The sequence below is a fragment of the Canis lupus genome, chromosome 25 (genome assembly GCF_048164855.1).
Source record: "Canis lupus baileyi chromosome 25, mCanLup2.hap1, whole genome shotgun sequence".
NCBI classification, from domain to species: Eukaryota; Metazoa; Chordata; class Mammalia; order Carnivora; family Canidae; genus Canis; species Canis lupus.
The window spans coordinates 754,950-774,464 of record NC_132862.1 but is presented as its reverse complement, the minus strand read 5'-3'; the positions used below and the strand labels follow the sequence as shown (position 1 = coordinate 774,464).

At 70.2% G+C, this 19,515-nt stretch overlaps 1 protein-coding gene across 3 annotated transcripts; it reads right to left on the bottom strand.

The window, feature by feature from the left end:
* Positions 1-714: 714 nt before the first annotated feature.
* PPP1R1A (protein phosphatase 1 regulatory inhibitor subunit 1A) lies at positions 715-9,130 on the bottom strand. 3 transcript variants are annotated; one of them, XM_072797634.1, is made up of 7 exons: positions 8,859-9,130; positions 4,947-5,007; positions 3,706-3,743; positions 3,346-3,409; positions 2,772-2,924; positions 1,249-1,355; positions 715-883 (listed from the first exon to the last, which is right to left on the bottom strand). In XM_072797634.1, exons 1-7 carry the CDS (start codon positions 8,940-8,942, stop codon positions 875-877), a joined length of 516 nt encoding a protein of 171 aa, XP_072653735.1. In that variant the 5' UTR covers positions 8,943-9,130; the 3' UTR covers positions 715-874. The 3 variants fall into 3 exon arrangements, with proteins under 3 accessions (XP_072653735.1, XP_072653736.1, XP_072653737.1); XM_072797635.1 differs by having other exon boundaries at positions 715-880; positions 8,859-9,110; XM_072797636.1 differs by having other exon boundaries at positions 3,346-3,376; positions 8,859-9,105.
* Positions 9,131-19,515: the final 10,385 nt, after the last annotated feature.

Genomic DNA, 19,515 nt, shown 5'->3' with positions numbered 1-19,515 from the left:
AGTCAAAGCAGCGGGTAGGAGAGGCCTGGCTGCCCCGCAAAGTGTCTTCCCCTGGGCTGGGTGTCGTCCTGCCCGGGGCCTCGGCGGGTCCCGGGTCCTTGAGTCCCAGCAAGGGCCTCTGTGTTCACAACCACGGTGCTCTCGGCCACCTTGGCTACCAGGTGGGACCCCGGGTGGGCTACCGGGTGGCGGCGGCGGCCTCGGAGCCGGAGGGGGTCCCGGCCTGGAGCTCGGAATCACGGAGGTGGGGCAAGGAGGGTCCCCGCGGCACCGACAGGTGCCACGGCCACGGCGAGGGCCCGGGCGCAGCTCCCCCTGCCCAGTCCCACGGGACCCACCTGGGTCCCCCCAAGTCCGGCAGCTGCAGGGCAGCCCCCCCCCCCCCCCGGAAGCTGCTTATCTTTCCCTCAACTGAGAGAAGAGAAAAGAGAACCCAGGCCCGCCCTTCCTTCCTTCCTTCCTTCCTTCCTTCCTTCCTTCCTTCCTTCCTTCCTTCCTTCCTTCCTTCCCGGTACCCTGGGGGTCCTCAGCGCTCTTGCCACTGCAGGTCGGGGCCGGGTTGCGGGGAGCCCCCCCGGAGCCCCCCCCCAAGGCTCCAGCTTCCCCCTTTCCTCCTCCCTGGCACAGGAGGCGAGGAGACGGGGCTGAGGGAGGGCAGGGTGCGAAGGGACGGAGCAGGGAGTCTCCAAGCCGGGAAAGAAGGAAAATGCCGAGGACCTAACACCAAATTTATCACTTTTTAAAAACAAGAGGGTTTTTTTTTTGTTTTTTTTTTGTTTTGTTTTTTTTTTTTTCCCTAAAAGTGAATAAGAAAGAGATCCAGTGTCCGTGCGTTCCCAGCCGCAGTGTCGATGGCAGGATGCCTGCTTCCGAGTCACACCTGCTGTGGGGCGGGGGCGGGGGCGGAGACGGGGGGGGGGGGGCAGGGGGTGAGCCTCGACGTGTCCAGCAGAGGGGAGCCCCGGGCCACACTGCGGGCACCACTGCTGCGCACCCTGCACCCTGCACCCTACTCCTTCCGCCGAGGCCCTCACACCCGCCTGACCTCATCCTTGCCCCTGCGGCTCGGCTCGGCCCCTCCTCTGTGCCCAGGTGCCTGACACCCCCAAGCCTTCTTGCCCGGGACAACAGCTTTTCGGGGACTGAAGCTGGCCCTCGGTTCCCCTAAGCCCGAGTCCAGGTCTGAGCCCTTGCCCTGGTCTACGCAGCCTGACCCCCGAGCACCGGGCGGCCGGCGGGGGTTCTCACCGGCTTGGCTCCCTGGGAGGCCGGTGGTGGTATATGGGCCGTGGGTTCCTCGCTGCCGGGCTTCTCCCTGCCCCTCTCCTGAGCTTCGCGCGTGGGTTCTGCAGGCCCTGGGGAGGCAAAGGCAGCGCTGGGAAGGCCTGCAGGGGGGCTGCTCGCCCCCGCCCTGAGCCCCGGTGGCCCTGGACCCCGCTGGGGGCGGTCGGACAGTCGGGCTGTTCCCGCTCATCGCCACCATCACTACAGGGCCCTATTCTTAAATTTGCAATTAAAAAAAAAAAAAACTTTAAAAAAGTTTGGGTCCACTTTGGCTAAAGCTGACCCCATATGGGCTACGTGTAGCCTCTCCCCATGGACGGGACCCCTCGCTCCGCGAAGAGGCGTTTCTGGTCCGATGACAGGGCCCGCGGGTGTCTCAGTGGGTAAAGCCCGGGCGCCCGCTGTGAAACCCAGAGAGCTCCGGGCTCGGGCCCACGGGGGCTGCGGGGCTGCGGGGCCTGTGGGGCCTGCGGGTTCTGCAGGGTGGTGGGGTTTGTGGGGCCTGCGGGGCTGCGGGGTGGTGGGGTTTGCGGGGCTCGTGGGGTCTGCAGGGTCTGCGGGGTGGTGGGGTTTGCGGGGCCCGTGGGGTCTGCAGGTCCTGCGGGGTTTGCAGGGTGGTGGGGTTTGCAGGGCCCGTGGGGTCTGCGGGGTCTGCAGGGTGCTGGAGTTTGTGGGGCCTGTGGGGTCGGCAGGGTCTGTGGGGTCTGCGGGGTCTGCAGGGCTGTGGGGGCTGCCAAGCTGCGGGGTCTGCAGGGTGGCGGGGTCTGCTGGGCCTGCTGAGATGTGGGGCCTGCGGGGTCTGCAGGGTGGCGGGGTCTGCTGGGCCTGCTGAGATGTGGGGCCTGCGGGGTCTGCAGGGTGGCGGGGCCTGCAGGGTCTGCGGGGTCTGCAGGGTGCTGGGGTTTGCGCGGCCTGTGGGGTCTGCGGGGGCTGCGGGGTCTGCAGGGGCTGTGGGGTCTGCGGGGTCTGCAGGGTGCTGGGGTTTGTGGGGCCTGTGGGGTCTGTAGGGTGGTGGGGTTTGCGGGGCCTGTGGGGTCTGCGGGGTCTGTAGGGCCTGCAGGGCTGTGGGGACTGCCAAGCTGCGGGGTCTGCAAGGTCTGCGGGGTCTGCGGGGCTGCAGGGCTGCGGACGCCTCTGAGCATCACTCCCGTCCGTCCGGTGCTGTGCCTGCCCCAGCGGCTGGGCCCTCACCCACCTCCTCCCCCTGTCACCAACACCCCGAGGCCAGGCCTGCTGTCACCTCAGGCCGCCAGAGGCCCCGAGGCTGAGGCCCCGAGCCTTCCCGGGCAGCAAGGCAGGCGGAGCGGACCAGGTCATGCCCTCCAGCCCCGCGCAGCCCTAGGCCTGGCCGGCTCTGTGCCATCAGACCCCACGCAGGTGAGGCTGCTCCTCCTGCGGCGGCCCCCCAGCCCCCCACGGCCCTCCCCGCACCCTGGCCCCCCCTCCCCCTCCCCCTCCCCCTACGCCCCCCCCCCCCCCCCCAGTACCTGCTGCCTTCCCCGCGCCCGGCCTGCAGGCCGCCTCCGCGTCTGGGATCCCAGGCGGGCAGGGCTCCCGGGGCCCCGAGCTCCCGGCGGCTCCCTCAGGCTCGTCTCCCTGCTGCTGTTGCCCCAGGTGATGCTCCACCATCATCTGGAGCTCTGGGGGCACAGAGGGAGGGACGTGGCCGCCACTTGGCGACAGGGGCCGGGCTGGGGCGGGGCATTCGCTGGGCGATGAGGCTACACAAGGAAGCATCTTTCCTTTGCGGGGAGGCAGGGCGGGCGGGCGGGGCCTTTAGGAACAAGGATCTTCCCCAGGGGCTGCGATCCCCGTCTTGGCTAGACTCCGAGGAATCCCCGAGTCCCCTCCGCGTGGGGTGCACTCCCCAGGCCACCTACCTGCCCAGCAGGTGAGGCAGGTCCTCCTGGGCCCCCAGCCCCCTGGAGGTGGAGCTGGCACCCGCAGGGCTGGCAACAGGGAGGGTGAAGGACTTCCCGAGGACTCCCTCCAAAGGGGTCAGTAGGTCTAGTGCTCAGCCCCCCGCACGCGGGGAACAAGGGGACGGGAAGTCCTGCTGACCTTTCATCGTGGGTGTGGTCCTTGTCACCTTCTTCCGTTGCCGTGGAGACATGGACAGAGTGGACTGTGAGGGACACAGGGCACAGGTGGAGGCCAGCCCTCCCCCCTTCTGTGCCTGCAGGCTCTTGGGTTGGAGCTGGGGGTGGGTTGTGGGCCTCAGAAGGTGTGTGGGGGTTCCCGGCTTCCCAGCACCCCCCCATGGTGCTGAGCAAGGGGCCCGGGTGTGGGGACAGGGCGCGTCCCCTCATGCTCGTGCAGGCGGCTGCAGAGGACGGGGGTCCAAAGGTCACACCGGTTGGGGGTCTGGGGAATGATCCCCGACAGGCTGTGGGCTGGGCTGAGCGCCAGCGAGCAGCTCACCTTGAGGAGCGGGTTGGGGATCCGGTCTTCATCTATCTCTGGGGGGAACAGGGAAGGCAGAAAGTGAAGAGGACAGGAGACCCTCCGAGGCTGACGTCCCAAGGGGGAGCCTCGGCCATCGCCTCCTTCCCGAGCCCTGAGCCTCCCGTCTGCCCCTGGGATGCTGGCCCTGAGGGCTGCCCCTGCCCGCACGCGGTCCCGTCCCTGACTCTGAGGTCAGTGTCTCTGTCCTGGCCTCACACCTGGAGGTTCCCGAGTAGGACCCTTGGCCCCTCTCCTCCCTCTGAGGTGCGCGGGAGTCCTTCTCCTCCCCAGCACTGCCCCCTTCCCCGGGGTCGGGGGTCAGGGGCCCACCCTGCAAGGCGGTGGGGGGCACTAGAGGACGAGCAGGCTCGCCCTGGGCAGGGAGGAGGAGCGATCCAGCTGGGTGCAGGCCGGGGTGGCCGGGTGCACGCCGGGGGTGGTCAGGTGCAGGCCGGGGGTAGTCGGGCGCATGCCAGGGATGGCAGGGTGCAGGCCAGGGTGGCTGGGTGCAGGCTGGGGGTAGCCGGGTGCAGGCCAGGGGTGGTCGAGTGCAGGTCTGGGTGGTCGAGTGCAGGCCGGGGTGGACGGGTGCAGGTCGGGGGTAGTCGGGTGCAGGCCAGGTGGCCAGGTGCAGGCCAGGGTGGCCGGGTGCACTCCAGGGGTGGCCAGGTGCAGGCCGGGGTGGCCAGGTGCAGGCCGGGACTCGGGCGTCCTAACCGCAGGCTCGCTTACGAGCAGCAGCACCTGCCTCCTGCTGTCCCGTCAGGCTCCCCGAGACCATGTTCCCCCCCAGACCTCGCGGGGTGCACTGGTGACCACGCCAGCTGCTCCCTGAGTGCTCCCGACCTTCCCCTTCCCGGAGGGCTGCAGGCTGGCTGACGGAGGCCGTCTCTCCCCTCACAGCTGTCACTGCCCCGGGGGGCTGGGGGAGATGGCAGTTGCTGGAGCAACCCGAAGGCTGTTGCCGCAGCAACCGGCACTCAGTGGACCAGCCCGGCTCCTGGGGGCCCGGGAGCCAGGTGTGTCCCCCCCAGCACGGCTCCATCTCTCCGGAGCAAAGGCGACCGTCCCGCCAACGCGGCCCCCGCGTCCGGGCTCAGGAGCTGGCCTCCGCCCCTCAGGCCCGCCCTCCTCCCGCACCCCTCCCGCACCTCCTCGCTCACTGGCCCCAGCCACCCCGCAGCCCCTCTGCCTTCAGCGGCCCAGCCCGGGCTTACCTGGGGAGGACTGGTCACTGGTGAGCACGAGGGTGGCAGGGGTGGGGCGGCGCCTCCGAATCTGAGGGAAGAGGTCGAGCGCATGTGAAGGCGTCGAAGCCCCGCCCGGTGCCGCCGGGCAGCGGGACCCAGGCTCCTGCTGGACACACCTCGAAAATGCCCCTGCACTGGCCCTACCGTCCGGGCCGGAGATGCTCGGGCCCATCCCTGTCCCCTGGGGCCCCCGAAGGCCCCACCCGACCCCTCTCTGCGCCTGCATGTCCCCAGCTCTCCGTCTCAGCAGCTGCATCTGCTCTAAGGCATCGATCCCTGGCTGCTGTCCTTCCGTCCATCCCGACCAGTGGGCAGAAACCCCCCGGGAGGAGGGCACAGGCTTCGTCCCTCAGTGTTCCCGCCCCCCGCCCCCAAGACAGCCTTGAACAGTCTGTGGCCTGGCATCTGTGGAGAGCGCCCCTCAGGCCCCGGCTGCCCCGGGGGGCCACGTGGGGAAGGCAGGTGTGAAGGCGCAGGGGTGCAGGTGCAGGGGTGAAGGTGCAGGTATGAAGGCACAGGGGTGAAGGCGCAGGCGTGCAGGTGCAGGTGTGAGGGTGCAGGTGCAGGTGTGAGGGTGCAGGTGTAGACGTGAAGGTGCAGACGTGAGGGTGCAGGGGTGAAGGCGCAGGGGTGCAGGTGCAGGGGTGAAGGTGCAGGTATGAAGGCACAGGGGTGAAGGCGCAGGCGTGCAGGTGCAGGTGTGAGGGTGCAAGTGTAGATGTGAAGGTGCAGACGTGAGGGTGCAGGGGTGAAGGCGCAGGGGTGAAGGTGCAGATGTGAGGGTGCAGGTGCAGGCGTGAAGGCGCAGGGGTGAGACTGCAAGTGTGAAGGTGCAGGGGTGAGGGTGCAGGCGCAGGGGTGAAGCTGTATTCCCCAGCTCATTCCCCAAAGTCCTCTCTCTCCTTGGACTCACTGCCCTTCCAGTTGGTCAGGAAGCGCGGCGGGGGGAGTCCTCGGGGTGGTAAATCCACCAGCAGGAGCCCCCGCGGGACCGCCCCATCCCGCCCCATCCCGCCCCCTCCTGCCGGGCTCCGGGGTCCCGTTCTAAGGACTTCTTCTAAGCGTCCCCGGGCCTCTGCGTTCCTTTGCCAGGCTGCCCACAAAGGTGACCGCTGGTGAAGGCCGTCCAAGGACTCCTGGGACATGTGGCTTTTCCCCTTTCTCTGGAGGGTTTCGGGGCTGGGCGGTGAGGGGACCGTGGGGCCGGCGTCCCTGCGGTTCCCTCCAGGGCAGAAGAGGCGACGGAGGGCCACATGGCTGGGAAAGGAGCTCACGTGACCCGGGGCTGAGGCAGCAGGGTGAGGACACCGAGGGATCAAATTTCTACGTGTCTGTGTCCATGATGTGGTGTCACCAGGACTGGGGGGGGGGGGGGTAAGACGCCCACCCTTCTCTGTGCCCAGGAGGTGGGCATCGGCCACAGTAGAGGCACGGTGTTGCTCCGAGAGGGGGACTGTCCCCCAGGAAGTGGGACGCATATGCTGGGGGTATGCTGGGCCGGGTCATTGCTTTCTCTGGAGCGACATCTGTTTGGGGTGACATTCCAAGGTCCCTGGCAGTACTGGTCCTGAATGTGCGCGCACGCGTGTGTGCATGTTCCCCCCTCCCCATTAGCCGTGGGCCCGTGTGGCCAGTCCTGATGCAGATGCGCTGGCACCAGCAGGTGCGCGCGTGTGCTTCACGTGCGGATGAGGGCCGCCCCTCCCCAGGAGGGGGCTCCTCTTTGTTGCTCTGGGTGGACGGGGTGCTGGTGGTAGAGGAGTCACAGGGACGGGCTGGGGCGCAGTGAGGGAGGCGGGAGCCTGGGAAGGACCCACGTGTGTCAGCGAAGGCCTCGGGAGCCGTCCGACACCCCTTCCTTAACCAGTTTCCGCGCCCTGGACGGGACTCCTAGGCACCCAGGGTCCCCACAGCGGGGGGGGGGGGTGTGCAGCCGCCTTCCTCGAGCACCTCCCCGCACCCGAACTACTAGGGAACGAATAGACGGTCCCTTGGTTTCCTCGCAGCGGGGTCTCGTCCCAGCGCTCAAGGGCACCTGAGCCCCGATCTGCCGCCGTGCCCCCGGCTGTGGGCGCCCCGGCAGCCCTGCCGTTCTGTGCCCCTAACCCACGGCTTCTACCCCTTTTGCCTGCTCGGGTCAGTCTGGGTCAGGGGCTCCGGCCACGCCTGGAGCCCTTCGCGTGCGTAACCCCGGGCAGCCCCGCAGGAGGGGTGGAGGCCCCACGGCAGGTAGCAGGTGTCTAGTGGACACCAGTTTTGGAAGGTTAGAGGAAAGTGGGCGGAAGTCCTGGCTCTTTTTGCCGCCCGGCTCGCCCTGTGTCCCCCTGAAGCCTCAGGCCTCCCCGCCCCCCACGCTGACACCTGCCTTTCCAGCACCAAACAGGTGCAGGTGTCAGGCAGGGAGACCCGCCCGCGCCGGTGGAGGGCAGTGCTTCCCGGCGCCTCAGCCCGGCCCGCCCGCTCCCCCTGCACACCCACGGGCCCTTTCTCAGGGTCTGAGATAATCTCAGGGCCCTGCCTCGGGGTGCGGGGCACAGCGGCCTGGCCCCCCGACGCTGGTGGGACACTCCACGGGCTCTGGCTCTCCACCCTCCTCATCCTCACCAGCTCCGGGGCTCCCCTCGGCCCTCCTACTGCCACCCCTGGCGCCCGGACAGGGGGCCCCGCCAGGGAGAGGAGGGAGGTGCAGGCTCCGACCCCCTCCCACACTTAGGCCCCTGACATCCAGGGACAGTGTGGTCCCCGCCCTTCCCTCATGTCCGACCTGATGCCCCCAACAGCCGGGGCCACGTGGAGGACACAGGCTCCGGCCCACCCCAGGAGGTCCCAGAGGTTTTGGTGGGGGGAGGCTGGGCCAGAGCCCTGGCAGCCGGCTGGGGGGCGAGGCAGGACTGACCCGGTGACCCCTGGGGGACTCCTTAGGATCGGAATGGCCAGGCCAGGGGACAGAGATGGAGCAATGAGCAAACGAGCAAATATTTGGCAAACGGGCGGCCGTAGTGGCCCCGGGTGGTCACCCTCGCACGCTCCCTCTCCCTGAGACACACGCTTGCTCACACTCATCCACGCCGCCTCTGCCAGGCTGCTCCCGAGCTAAAAATAGAGCAGGCCTGGGCTGGGCCAGGGCCTCGGACTCCCACCCCCCGCGCCAGGCTGAGCGCAGGGCCCCCCACCCCCCCCCCCGCGGCTCCGAGGGCAGGACTTGGGAGCAGGGACCCACGTGCGCGGGCTTGGGGGGGCCTCGGCCGCAGACCCAGCGCCCCCGCCCCGGCCCGGCCCGCCCTCGGGGGCTCCTCCGGTTCCCGCCGGGCGGGGGCCCCGGACCGTTCTAGTCCTGGAACAGCACCCCTGCCTGCACCCCTGCCTGCACCCCTGCCTGCACCCCTGCCTGTCCCGGCCTCGGCCCCAGGCCCCTCCCGCGAGGAGGCTGCCGGGGCCTCGGGCGCTCCCCCCAGCTCGGGAACTCCGGCGGGGTCGCCTTGGGGGGTGCAGGACGGGGGGAGGGGGCTGGGGGGGAGGGGGCTGGGGGGAGGGAGCCGAGGGTCCCACCAGGAGAGGGGGCTGGGGGAGGGGGGAGGGGAGCTGGGGGAGGGGGCTGGGGGTCCCACCGGGGGAGGAGGGAGGGGGCTGGGGGAGGGGGGAGGGGGTGGGGGCTGGGGGAGGGGGCTGGGGGAGGGAGCCGAGGGTCCCACCAGGAGAGGGGGCTGGGGGAGGGGGGAGGGGAGCTGGGGGAGGGGGCTGGGGGTCCCACCGGGGGAGGAGGGAGGGGGCTGGGGGAGGGGGGAGGGGGTGGGGGCTGGGGGAGGGGGCTGGGGTCCCCCGGGGGAGCCAGGCTTCTGGGCGCCCGCAGCCGGTCCCCGCGCCCCGCCCGCCCCGCACCTGCTCGGCCGCTTCGGGGTCAAGGTGCGGCTCCAGCAGCGGGACCGTGAACTGGATCTTCCGCGGGCTGCTGTCGGGCTCCATGGCGGGGCTCGGGGCTCGGGGCTCGGGGCTCGGGGCTCGGGGCTCGGGGGTCGGGGGTCGGGCGCTCCCTCTCCGCTCCGCTCGGCCCCGGCCCCGGCCCTGCGCGCTCGGCTCCCGGTCGGCTGCCGGCTCGGTGCTCCCGGCTCCCGGCCCCGGGGCCTCGGCGGCCGCCCGGCGGCTCCGCCCCGCCCCCGCCCCCCCCTCCCGCCCCTCCCCGCCCCGCCCCGCCCCCAGCCCGAGCCTTAACCCCGTCGTGGCCGCGGGCTGCGGGAGGGGCGGGCGCCAGGGGTCCCCGAGCTCCGGGCGGGGCGGGGCGGGGCGGGGGTGCGGACGGGGTGCGGGTGCAGGTGGGGCAGGGGTGGAGGCGGAGGTGCGGGCGGGGTGCGTGCAGGGCGGGGTGCGGACGGGGTGCGGGTGCAGGTGGGGGTGCGGGGGTGCGTACAGGGCGGGGTGCGTGCAGGGCGGGGTGCGGACGGGGTGCGGGTGCAGGTGGGGGTGCGGGGGTGCGTGCAGGGCGGGGTGCGTGCAGGGCGGGGTGCGGACGGGGTGCGGGTGCAGGTGGGGGTGCGGGGGTGCGTGCAGGGCGGGGTGCGTGCAGGGCGGGGTGCGTGCAGGCGGGGTGCAGGTGGGCGGGCGGAGCTCCCCCGGCGGGGGCAGGTCCTGGGGGCGGGGGCGCAGCCGGGGGCGGCGGCCAAGGCGGAGGGAGCCCCCCCGCGGGGCGTAGAGCGGCGCCTCCCGGGGCGGGGGGGGGGGGGCTGCCCGCGCGGGGACCGTCCCGGGAGGTGGAGGCGGCGACGCTGGAGCGGAGGTGAAAGCCCGGCGGGCGGCGGAGGGCTCGGGGTCCCCGGGGTCCCTGGCCCAGAGCCCAGGCCGGGGTGCGCGGGCGGGGGCCGCGGCGGGAGGACCCGGGGCGGGGCCCGCGAGGCTCGGGCTCCGTGGCTCAGCCGTGGGGGAGCGCAGGGGAGAGGCGGGGGGGCGCAGGGGAGAGGCGGGGGGGCGCAGGGGAGAAGCTGGGGGGTGCAGAGGAGAGGCGGGGGGGCGCAGGGGAGAAGCTGGGGGGTGCAGGGGAGAGGCGGGGGGCCGCAGGGGAGAGGCGGGGGGGGCGCAGGGGAGAAGCCGGGGGGCGCAGGGGAGAGGCGGGGGGGCCGCAGGGGAGAAGCCGGGGGGTGCAGGGGAAAGGCGGGGGGGCGCAGGGGAGAGGCGGGGGGGCGCAGGGGAGAGGCGGGGGAGCGCAGGTGCTCGGTTTCCAGGTGCACTGCGGGGGGATGGGGGGGTTGTCCCGGGACGCAGGTCAGACTCGCGGGGGAACTTCCCGGCCTGGTGGGGCCCAGGCGCGGCTCAGGACCAGCGAGGAGGCCGGCGGGGCGTGGCAGGACCAGTGGGCACCACGCAGGGCCTGGGACGGGAGAGGCCGGGCAGGGGCGGGGGGGGGGGGGGGGTGCACCCCTGGGGGAGGACCGGGGAGGCAGGGGAGGCAGGGGCGGGGCCCCGCAAGTGCAGCACCGGCAGGCTCCCTGCAGGTTGCTGTGACCTCGGGGCCCTGTGACCCCCGCGGCCTGGGGGGGGGGCAGCCTCAGCTCTTGGCCGCCTCCCCCTTCCCTTTACCTCCCAAAATAACCTCGGGCCCTCCCCGCCGCCCGGGGCAGCTCAGGCTCCTGGGGCAGGTCTGGGGCAGGCCTGGGCTCCTGCGGTGGGGCCAGGCCTGCTCTGCAGCCACGTGGGCCCTGCACGTCCCTGGCCCCTGGGACCGACCCCTCCTGCTGCGGGTCAGCGCCCAGGACCCCAGCAATCCCCTTACAAGCTCCCCCCACCCCGGTTTTAATGAAAATACGTGCGGTCGGTCACTGTGTAGTTGGAGGCACAGAGCCCAGCTCACACGATGACCGAGGTCTGTCGCGGCGCCATCACCACAACAGGTGCAGCTGGCGTCCGACTCACACGGGTAACCGTAAAGAAAAAAAAAGGAAAAAAGGAGGAAAAAGGGGAAAAATTTTCTCTTTTTGTAAGAACTCAGGAGTCACTCCGTTTCCAGCTCCCCCCACCCGCGCAGCTCTCTGTCGCCGCCCTACAGCCCGGCCCCTTCCTCCCTGCACCTGCGGGCTGTACCTCTTGGCCACCGGCCTCCATTCCCCGCTGCCCCTCCTCCTGCCTCCGATCGCCCCAAAGCTGACCTCCTTCTCCAGGACTTTGATTTTTGTTTTTTTTTTTTATTTCTTTTAATTTTTGTTCTAGAGTCCGCGTGTGGTGAGGTCACGCCGGGATTCACGGCACGTAGCGCGCTGCTCCCAAGGCCCATCCGTGTTGTAGGATCCCCTCATTTTCTGTGGCCACATCGTGCCCCATTACACACGCACACACGCCTACGTCTGCACCTGAACCTGCGCCCGGGTCGCCACCCGATCCACTCGTCCCCCCGCGGATGCTCTGCGGGTTCCTCCCTTGGCCGTGGGGAGCGGTGCCGCCGTGGGCGGGGTGGGGGTGCGGGGGGTGCCCTGTCCCTTCCTCTCTCAGCTGGAAGTGGTGGTGGACGGAGGAGGAGTGAAGACCCCAGGCCTGGAGCGTAAGGACGGGGTGGGGCGCGCGGCCGTCAGCTCGCAGGCCCTTGCTGCGGCCTCCCCGCCTCGCCTCCCTCCTGTCGGCTCCCAGAGGACGGAGTCCGCAGTGTCCCGGAGACGGGGACTTGGCCCTGCCTGGCCCCATTCCACCAGGACCCTGGAACTTGAACCAGGGACTCTGGGGCCACAGAATCCCGTCCCCGAGCCTCAGTTTCCTCATTTGCAAAATGGGAGAAGAGTCCGGCCCGAGAGGGTTGAGCATCGCCTGCGGTCGGGCGCCGGCGCCCGGGAGAGCCTCGAGCAGCCCGTAGCGGCCCTGCTTCCTGCCTCGTCCCACGGGGAGGCACCCGCCCCCCGCCCCGCTGTGCCTGCCCCCTTCACACTCCCTCCCCCCAGACTTTGCTCCGGCCACAGGGACCCCCGCGGAGTCCTCGGCCACCGTTGTGTTGCCTCCTGGAGCTCCAGTCCTCCAGGCCCCCTGCCCTGACTGCAGGCGAGGAGGGGAGGCGGCTGCTGGGGCCGCGTGGGAGGAGGGCCCGGAGCAGCCGGTGCTGGGGTGGAGGCGAGGAGGAGGGCGCAGGGAGGGAGGAGCCCACTGGGTGCTGTGGGGGCAGGGCGGGGAGGGGTGCCGGTGGGGCACAGCAGGCCTGCAAGGGCGTCCTGGCTCCACCTGCATCCGTGCCCGAGCCTGCGGGGTGGGAGCCTGTGCAGCTGCGGGCCGGTGGGCGCGGGGCCTGGGTGGGCGGGGGCCGCGTCCCTTCCCCACGGGGCGGGCAGGTGCGGGGCAGGTGCGCCCCTGGGCCGGGCGGACCTGCTCCGGCTTCGTGGGCTGCTCCTGGCCCTCAGCACGCTCTGCTTCGGTTCATGTCCCCCGCACCCCCAGCAGCCCCTCAGGCGTGAGTTCAGCGACCCCACACCCCCGGGACGGACGCACGGACTAGGATCTTGCTTTACTTCGGGCTGGGCCGGGCCCTCGGGGCATTTGGGGGGTTACACGTCAGTTCCTCCCTCTGCGCCACGTCTCTGGGCCTCCGTGGTGGGGCAGTCGCTCCTCCCGACCCCCAGACACACGCCCGTCTGTTTTCTCATCCCTGACGGGAGGGGGGCAGGTGACTGTGGGTGTCTTCCCATTCTCAGATGTTGTCATCCCGGGGCCCCTGGTGACTCCGCGGGGGAGCATGTGCCTTGACCCCGGAGTCCCGGGTTCGAGTCCCGCATGGGGCTCCCTGCATGGAGCCTGCTTCTCCCGCTGCCTGCGTCTCTGCCTCCCTCTCTGTGTGTCTCATGAAGAAATAAACCCTTTTAGGAACGTTGCCATCCTGAGTTAGAGGGGCCGCGGCCACAGGCTGGGACGTCTGGACCCAGGGCTGCAGCCAGAGGCAGGGACCTGGGCCTCGGCCTGGCCTTTCCCTCCGACACGACGGCCGTGGGCGTGCCGAGGCCTGCTGGGTGCACCCTTCTCCCCGGGGCTCTGGGGCCGTGATGGGGGGGCTGGTTCGTGGGTGAAGGAGCACCCCCCCACCCAGGCGGCCCCCCTGGGGAGCCATATGTTCACACCAGTTTGCCGTAGCTCCTCGAACGCTTCTGGAGGCTCCTCGAGCGGGCTCGGGGCTGGGGGCCCATGCTCGGAAAATCCTCAGGGAGCAGGAAAGCCTGTCCCTCGAAGTGGCTCTGCTCTTCTGGAAACGCCTGGGAGTCCTGAGGAGGAGGGAGCAGCTGCGGGGCAGGGCTGGGCCTGCAGCCGAGGTGTGGGCACCCTGCCTCCGGGCCTCCGACGCCCACCGGGGACACCTGTCCGGGAGCTGGGCCGCAGCACCGGGGGGGGGGGTGCTCAGGGGGCAGCTGGGAGGCCCCGCCTGCATGCACTGCGCCCGGCTTGGCTGTGAAAAGCCCGTCGCTGCCAGTGTGCCAGGCTTGGGTACGCCCCCCTGCAGCTGGCACTCTTGGGGACTGAGCCAGAGCTGGTGACTCAAACACAGGGGCTGCTCATTTGCAAAGTGCTCTGTGTCTTCTTGAGCCGTAACCGGGTAGCGGGGTGGGGTGGGGTGGGGGGGGACTTGCAGCGTGGCCCATGCCCTCGGAGCTGGAGAGGGGAAACTGAGGCCAGAGAGAGGAAGCGGCTCTTCCGAGGCCTGGAACCCACGCCAGCGCGGCCCCCGACGAGCCCGATGTGGTGGCTTTGGCAGAGCAGAGGCTGAGCCTGAAGCGGGCTCAGGCCCGAGGGCCTCTTGGGACGCATTTGAACCCTTCGGCCATCGACCCTCGACCCCCCCCCCCACAGTGGGGCACGGGCGGGGGGGGGGCTCCTTCTGCATCACCAAGCCTCTGGGCAGTGTCCCTGGGGCACGAAGCCCCGTGACCTTGGGCAAAACTGGCCTCTTGAGGCTCCGCTTTCCCCGCTGTAACGCCAGGCATCCCTGATGTCACAGGCCGGGAGGGGACGGGGCGATGTCCCCAGGGTGGAGTCCCCAGGATGCTGAGCTCCGGCCTGGCACCCACTGGGCGCTTGAGGAATGGGCAGGGGTAGGCGGGGCTCGTCCCTGCAAACTTGTCCTTGTTGACTCTGGGGGAAGCAGGGATGAAGGCACCGGGAGGTCCGAGCCTTCGGGGTTAGGGGTGGGCACCCCTGGGACGCGCCTCGCTGTCCGCCAGGGCTCCCGCCTGCCCTCGCCTGATCAGCTCCTCATCACCCCCGCCGCCCGCTAATTAGCACCCGCCCTGTTAATGATTGAACCTAATGACTTGGACTTGCGGATGTTGATGGAAAATTCTGCAGCCACGGGGCAGGAGGAGGCAGGTCAGCAGGCCTGGGAGGGAAGGGCCGGGGCTCTGGACGATCGCCCAGGGAGGGGTGGTTGGCGCTGGCGCTGGCGGAGGTGAGGGCAGGTGCCTGGGCTTCCCCCTGGGTGGCTCACAGAGGAGGGCCCGGGGGGAGGTCATTTCAAGGTCACAGCCAGCCGCCCTCCCGTCCTCCCAGGCCGGGGCCCACGTGCAGGGGAACAGGGTGCCTCCGACTGGGCGGCTTCGAGCGGCGGGGACTTGGGCCGCGGTCCTGGAGCCCGGGCCTGGGATCCAGGGGCCGGCAGGGCTCTAGGGAGGACTCCCTCCTGGCCTCTCCCAGCTGCTGGTGGCCCCGGGGGCTCCTGGCGCGGGCCGGTGCCTCTCTCTGGCCCGTCCTCTCCTTGCTTCGGGGCTCCCCCCGAAACCCAGGACGCTTTCATCTCAAGAGCTGCAACCAAGCACGTCTGCCAAGACCCCATCTCCAGACAAGGCCGCACCTGAGGTTCTGGGTGCACGCGAGTGTCCTGGAGACGCCAGGAGCCCGGCAGCGAGAGCCCCGGGGGGCAGGGGGACGGCCTCACCCCGAGCGCTGTGCGGGGCCCTGCCTCCCCGTCTCCCCGTCTCCCCGGCGGGGAAGGGCTCAGCATCTCTGGGAGGGGCTGGCCTGGCTCTCAAGAGGCCTGGGGGGCTCTTCCTGGAGAGTGAGGGGTGAAGGGCCCAGGGGGTGAACCAGGGAAGAAGGGCAGCGATACCTTATTGGGCCGCTCAGTGGGGCTGACTTTTCCCCTTGCCCTTGGGTAAAAAATCAGGGAAGACTTTTTTTTTAAAAAAGATTTTATTTATTTATTCATGAGACACACAGAGAGGCCGAGACCCAGGCAGAGGGAGAAGCAGGCTCCATGCAGGGAGCCCGACGGGGGACTCGATCCTGGGACCCCGGGGTCATGCCCTGGCCCGAAGGCGGATGCTCACCCGCTGAGCCCCCCGGGTGCCCCCAAACCAGGCAAGAATCCTAAGGATTTTGCTCGCTGTCAAGTAAGAGACAGGCATTGAGCCTTGCGCAGGAGCGGGGACAACCTGGCCGCCCCCGAATGAAGACTGGCCACCGTCTGCTGTCACCGCCGCCTGTGGGCCCTGCCTCAGTGGGAGCGGCCGAGGCCCGGGCCGGGGGGCTGGGGGCCGGGGGCTGGGTCGACCACCTGTCTGTCCGGTCCTCCCTCCTCCTTCGCCCCCCAGGCCTGCCCGACCCCCGCAGTGAGCTGCACCGGGGAGGGGCCGGGGCGCAGGGGGCTGATGGACAGCGTCGCCCTCCCCCGGCGGGCAGGGTCCCGGCCCCTCCCCTCTGTGTCCTCTGGGCCTCTGTCCCCGTCCTCCGCCTGCTCCCCGACTCGAGGAACGTGACCCCCTTTCCCCAGCCGTCGGGGTCCTCTAGTCCCTTGAGGAAGCCCCACGGGGCAGCGTCCGAAGGGCGCACGGGGCTCGCTTGCTCCTCTCCCACGGCCCAGAGCGGAGTTTCCTGGCCTGGCAGACGGGCCCCAGGCTCCTCGGCTCCTCGGCTCCTCCAGGCCCCTCTGCCCTCAACTCCAGGGGCTCCGTGCTCGGCTCTTGGGGTGACCCCTGGGTGCCCGCTAGGCCTGCTCTAAGGCGGGGGCCCCTTTCTCCTTCCTTCTATCCCTACTGTGCCTCCCCCCAAATCCTCCCTTCTCTCCATGTTAGGACTTAAAAAAAATACCCTTCATCTGGCTGAGGCGGCCAGAAACCAGTTCTTAAAGATCCCGCTCGAAATTCGTCTTAGGGTGACTTGGCACTTGACCTTAAATCTCGGGGTGCCCGGTGGCCCCATCGTGTCAGTGCGGGCGTCTCGGTTTCGGCCCAGGCCCTGCGCTCAGAGGGGGTCTGCTGGGCTTCCCTCCGCCCTCCCCCTGCTCCGGGCCAGGGGGCCTCTCTCAAATACGTAAATAAATACCATTTCACCCGTTGTCTCTTGGTGCTTACCTGCAATTGTATTTTTTTAAAATAACAATTTCTCTTTTAAAAAAGATTTTATTTACTTATTCATGAGACCCAGAGAGAGGCAGAGATACAGGCAGAGGGAGCAGCAGGCTCCGTGCAGGGAGCTCAATGCGGGACTCGATCCCGGGACCCCGGGGTCACGCTGAAGGCCGACCCCCAGCCGCGAGCCCCCGGGCGTCCCTGAAACCCTGAGCTTAACATCTTGTTATGGAAGCACCTGGGACAGTTAAGCTCGAGCCAGGAGGGGCGGCAGCAGGTTCTGAACCCACAGGGCAGCGTCTCCGTGCGAGGGGAGGGGGACGCCGGCCGCGGCTGGGCCCAGCAGAGGGCAGCACCTCCCGCTTCAAACCCCCTTTTTCTTGCTTGTACCCGTCGGAATGTAGTTTCTCATTCGGGTTCCAGACACCAGGCGGCGCCCAGGGGTCGGCCTCGGGGTGGGCTCGGGGCCTCACTAAGCACCTGCAGGTAGTGGGGCCACAGATGGGGCGGCACCCCGCGGGGAGGCCCAGGCGGGGAGGCCCAGGCCAGGGGGAGGCCCAGGAGGGGAGGAGGCCCAGGAGGAGAGACCCAGGTGGGGAGGATCCCAGGTGCGGAGTAGGCCCAGGAGGGGAGGAGGCCCAGGTGGGGAGGCCCAGGCGGGGAGGAGGCCCAGGCAGGGAGGAGACCCAGGCGGGGAGGAGGCCCAGGAGGGGAGGAGGCCCAGGTGGGGAGGAGGCCCAGGCGGGGAGGCCCAGGCGGGGAGGAGGCCCAGGAGGGGAGGAGGCCCAGGAGGGGAGGAGGCCCAGGAGGGGAGGAGGCCCAGGCAGGGAGGAGACCCAGGCGGGGAGGAGGCCCAGGTGGGGAGGAGGCCCAGGAGGGGAAGAGGCCCAGGAGGGGAGGAGGCCCAGGAGGGGAGGAGGCCCAGGTGGGGAGGAGGCCCAGGAGGGGAGGAGGCCCAGGTGGGGAGGAGGCCCAGGAGGGGAGGAGGCCCAGGTGGGGAGGAGGCCCAGGCGGGGAGGAGGCCCAGGAGGGGAAGAGGCCCAGGAGGGGAGGAGGCCCAGGAGGGGAGGAGGCCCAGGTGGGGAGGAGGCCCAGGAGGGGAGTAGGCCCAGGAGGGGAGGAGGCCCAGGTGGGGAGGAGGCCCAGGAGGGGAGGAGGCCCAGGCGGGGAGGAGACCCAGGCAGGGAGGAGACCCAGGCGGGGAGGAGGCCCAGGAGGGGAGGAGGCCCAGGTGGGGAGGAGGCCCAGGCGGGGAGGCCCAGGCGGGGAGGAGGCCCAGGCGGGGAGGAGACCCAGGCGGGGAGGAGGCCCAGGAGGGGAGGAGGCCCAGGAGGGGAAGAGGCCCAGGAGGGGAGGAGGCCCAGGAGGGGAGGAGGCCCAGGTGGGGAGGAGGCCCAGGAGGGGAGGAGGCCCAGGTGGGGAGGAGGCCCAGGAGGGGAGGAGGCCCAGGCGGGGAGGAGGCCCAGGAGGGGAGGAGGCCCAGGTGGGGAGGAGGCCCAGGAGGGGAGTAGGCCCAGGAGGGGAGTAGGCCCAGGAGGGGAGGAGGCCCAGGTGGGGAGGAGGCCCAGGAGGGGAGGAGGCCCAGGCGGGGAGGAGGCCCAGGAGGGGAGGAGGCCCAGGTGGGGAGGAGGCCCAGGAGGGGAGTAGGCCCAGGAGGGGAGGAGGCCCAGGTGGGGAGGAGGCCCAGGAGGGGAGGAGGCCCAGGCGGGGAGGAGACCCAGGCAGGGAGGAGACCCAGGCGGGGAGGAGGCCCAGGAGGGGAAGAGGCCCAGGTGGGGAGGAGGCCCAGGAGGGGAAGAGGCCCAGGTGGGGAGGAGGCCCAGGAGGGGAGGAGGCCCAGGAGGGGAGACCCAGGTGGGGAGGATCCCAGGAGGGGAGGAGGCCCAGGAGGGGAGGAGGCCCAGGAGGGGAGACCCAGGTGGGGAGGATCCCAGGAGGGGAGGAGGCCCAGGAGGGGAGGAGGCCCAGGAGGGGAGACCCAGGTGGGGAGGATCCCAGGTGGTGAGGAGGCCCAGGAGGGGAGGAGGCCCAGGCAGGGAGGAGACCCAGGTGGGGAGGAGGCCCAGGAGGGGAGGAGGCCCAGGTGGGGAGGAGGCCCAGGTGGGGAGGCCCAGGTGGGGAGGATCCCAGGTGAGGAGGATCCCAGGCTGGGAGGCCCAGGTCGGGGGGAGGTCCAGCACAGGCCCGAGGAGCTGCAAACCAGCCCCTGTGGCTGGGGAGGCGGACGGGAGGGCTGCGTGCTGGACACAGAAGCGGAGCACCGCCGGGGGTGGGGGGGGGTGGGGTGGCCGGGGGCGGGTGGGGGCGGATGGAGGTGGCCAGAGGTGTCAAAGCTACCAACGCTCAGCCGTGAAGGATGAGTCAGTGTCGGGGAGTGACACTGCGGCCGGTGAGGACGGGGAACCAGGCCGTATGGGGGGGCGGTGAGAGCGGGCCTGGCCTGGGGAGAGGCGAGTCTGGATTGGGGTCCTGGAGGCTGTGGCCTGGCCCCGGCGCCCTGGGGCACACAGAGCCGACCGGCGGGAGGGACTGGCTGGCCCGCCTTCCCCGGGGCAGTGGGGCAGGTGTAGACCTTAGCACCTGCCTGGGTGGTCGGGCCTCTGGCAACGGACTCGGTGGCACCAAGGCCTAAGGGGGCGGCGGGGCTGGTCCCACGGGAGGAGGACCCGGGTGTCCGCGAGATCGTGGACCCGTTAGCCTAAATAGGACCTGGGTTTCAGGTCGCTGATCTGCTGCCTTTACAATAGGGGGTTACCCGGGTGCGCTGGGTCCGCGTAGTCACGGGGAATCTCGGATGCAGGGAGGGACCCCGGGGTCCGGCTGGACGCGGCCGGCTCTGGAGGTGGGACAGTGGCCCCGAGAGCCCAGGGCCGAGGCGGCCTCCGGAGGCCGGGAGGGGCGCAGACACAGGTCCCCCCTCCAGAAAGGCACGCGGCCCTCCTGGCGCCTCGACTGTAGCCCCGGGGGCTCATGTGAGGTTTCTGACCTCGAAAACCACCGGATGGTGAATGTGTGTTGTTTTCAGCCGGTACATTTGTGGTGACTTGTACTTAGAACAGGGGTTGGTGGAAAGGGAGGTGGGCGGGGGTCGGGGTGACTGGGTGACGGGCACTGGGGGGCGGACTTGATGGGATGAGCCCGGGGTGATATGCTCTTTGTTGGCATCAAACTCCAATAAAAAAAAATTGTAATTTGAAAACTGATGCCGGTGGAAAGGGTCTCCTCTGGGAGGCAGGGGTCCCCCT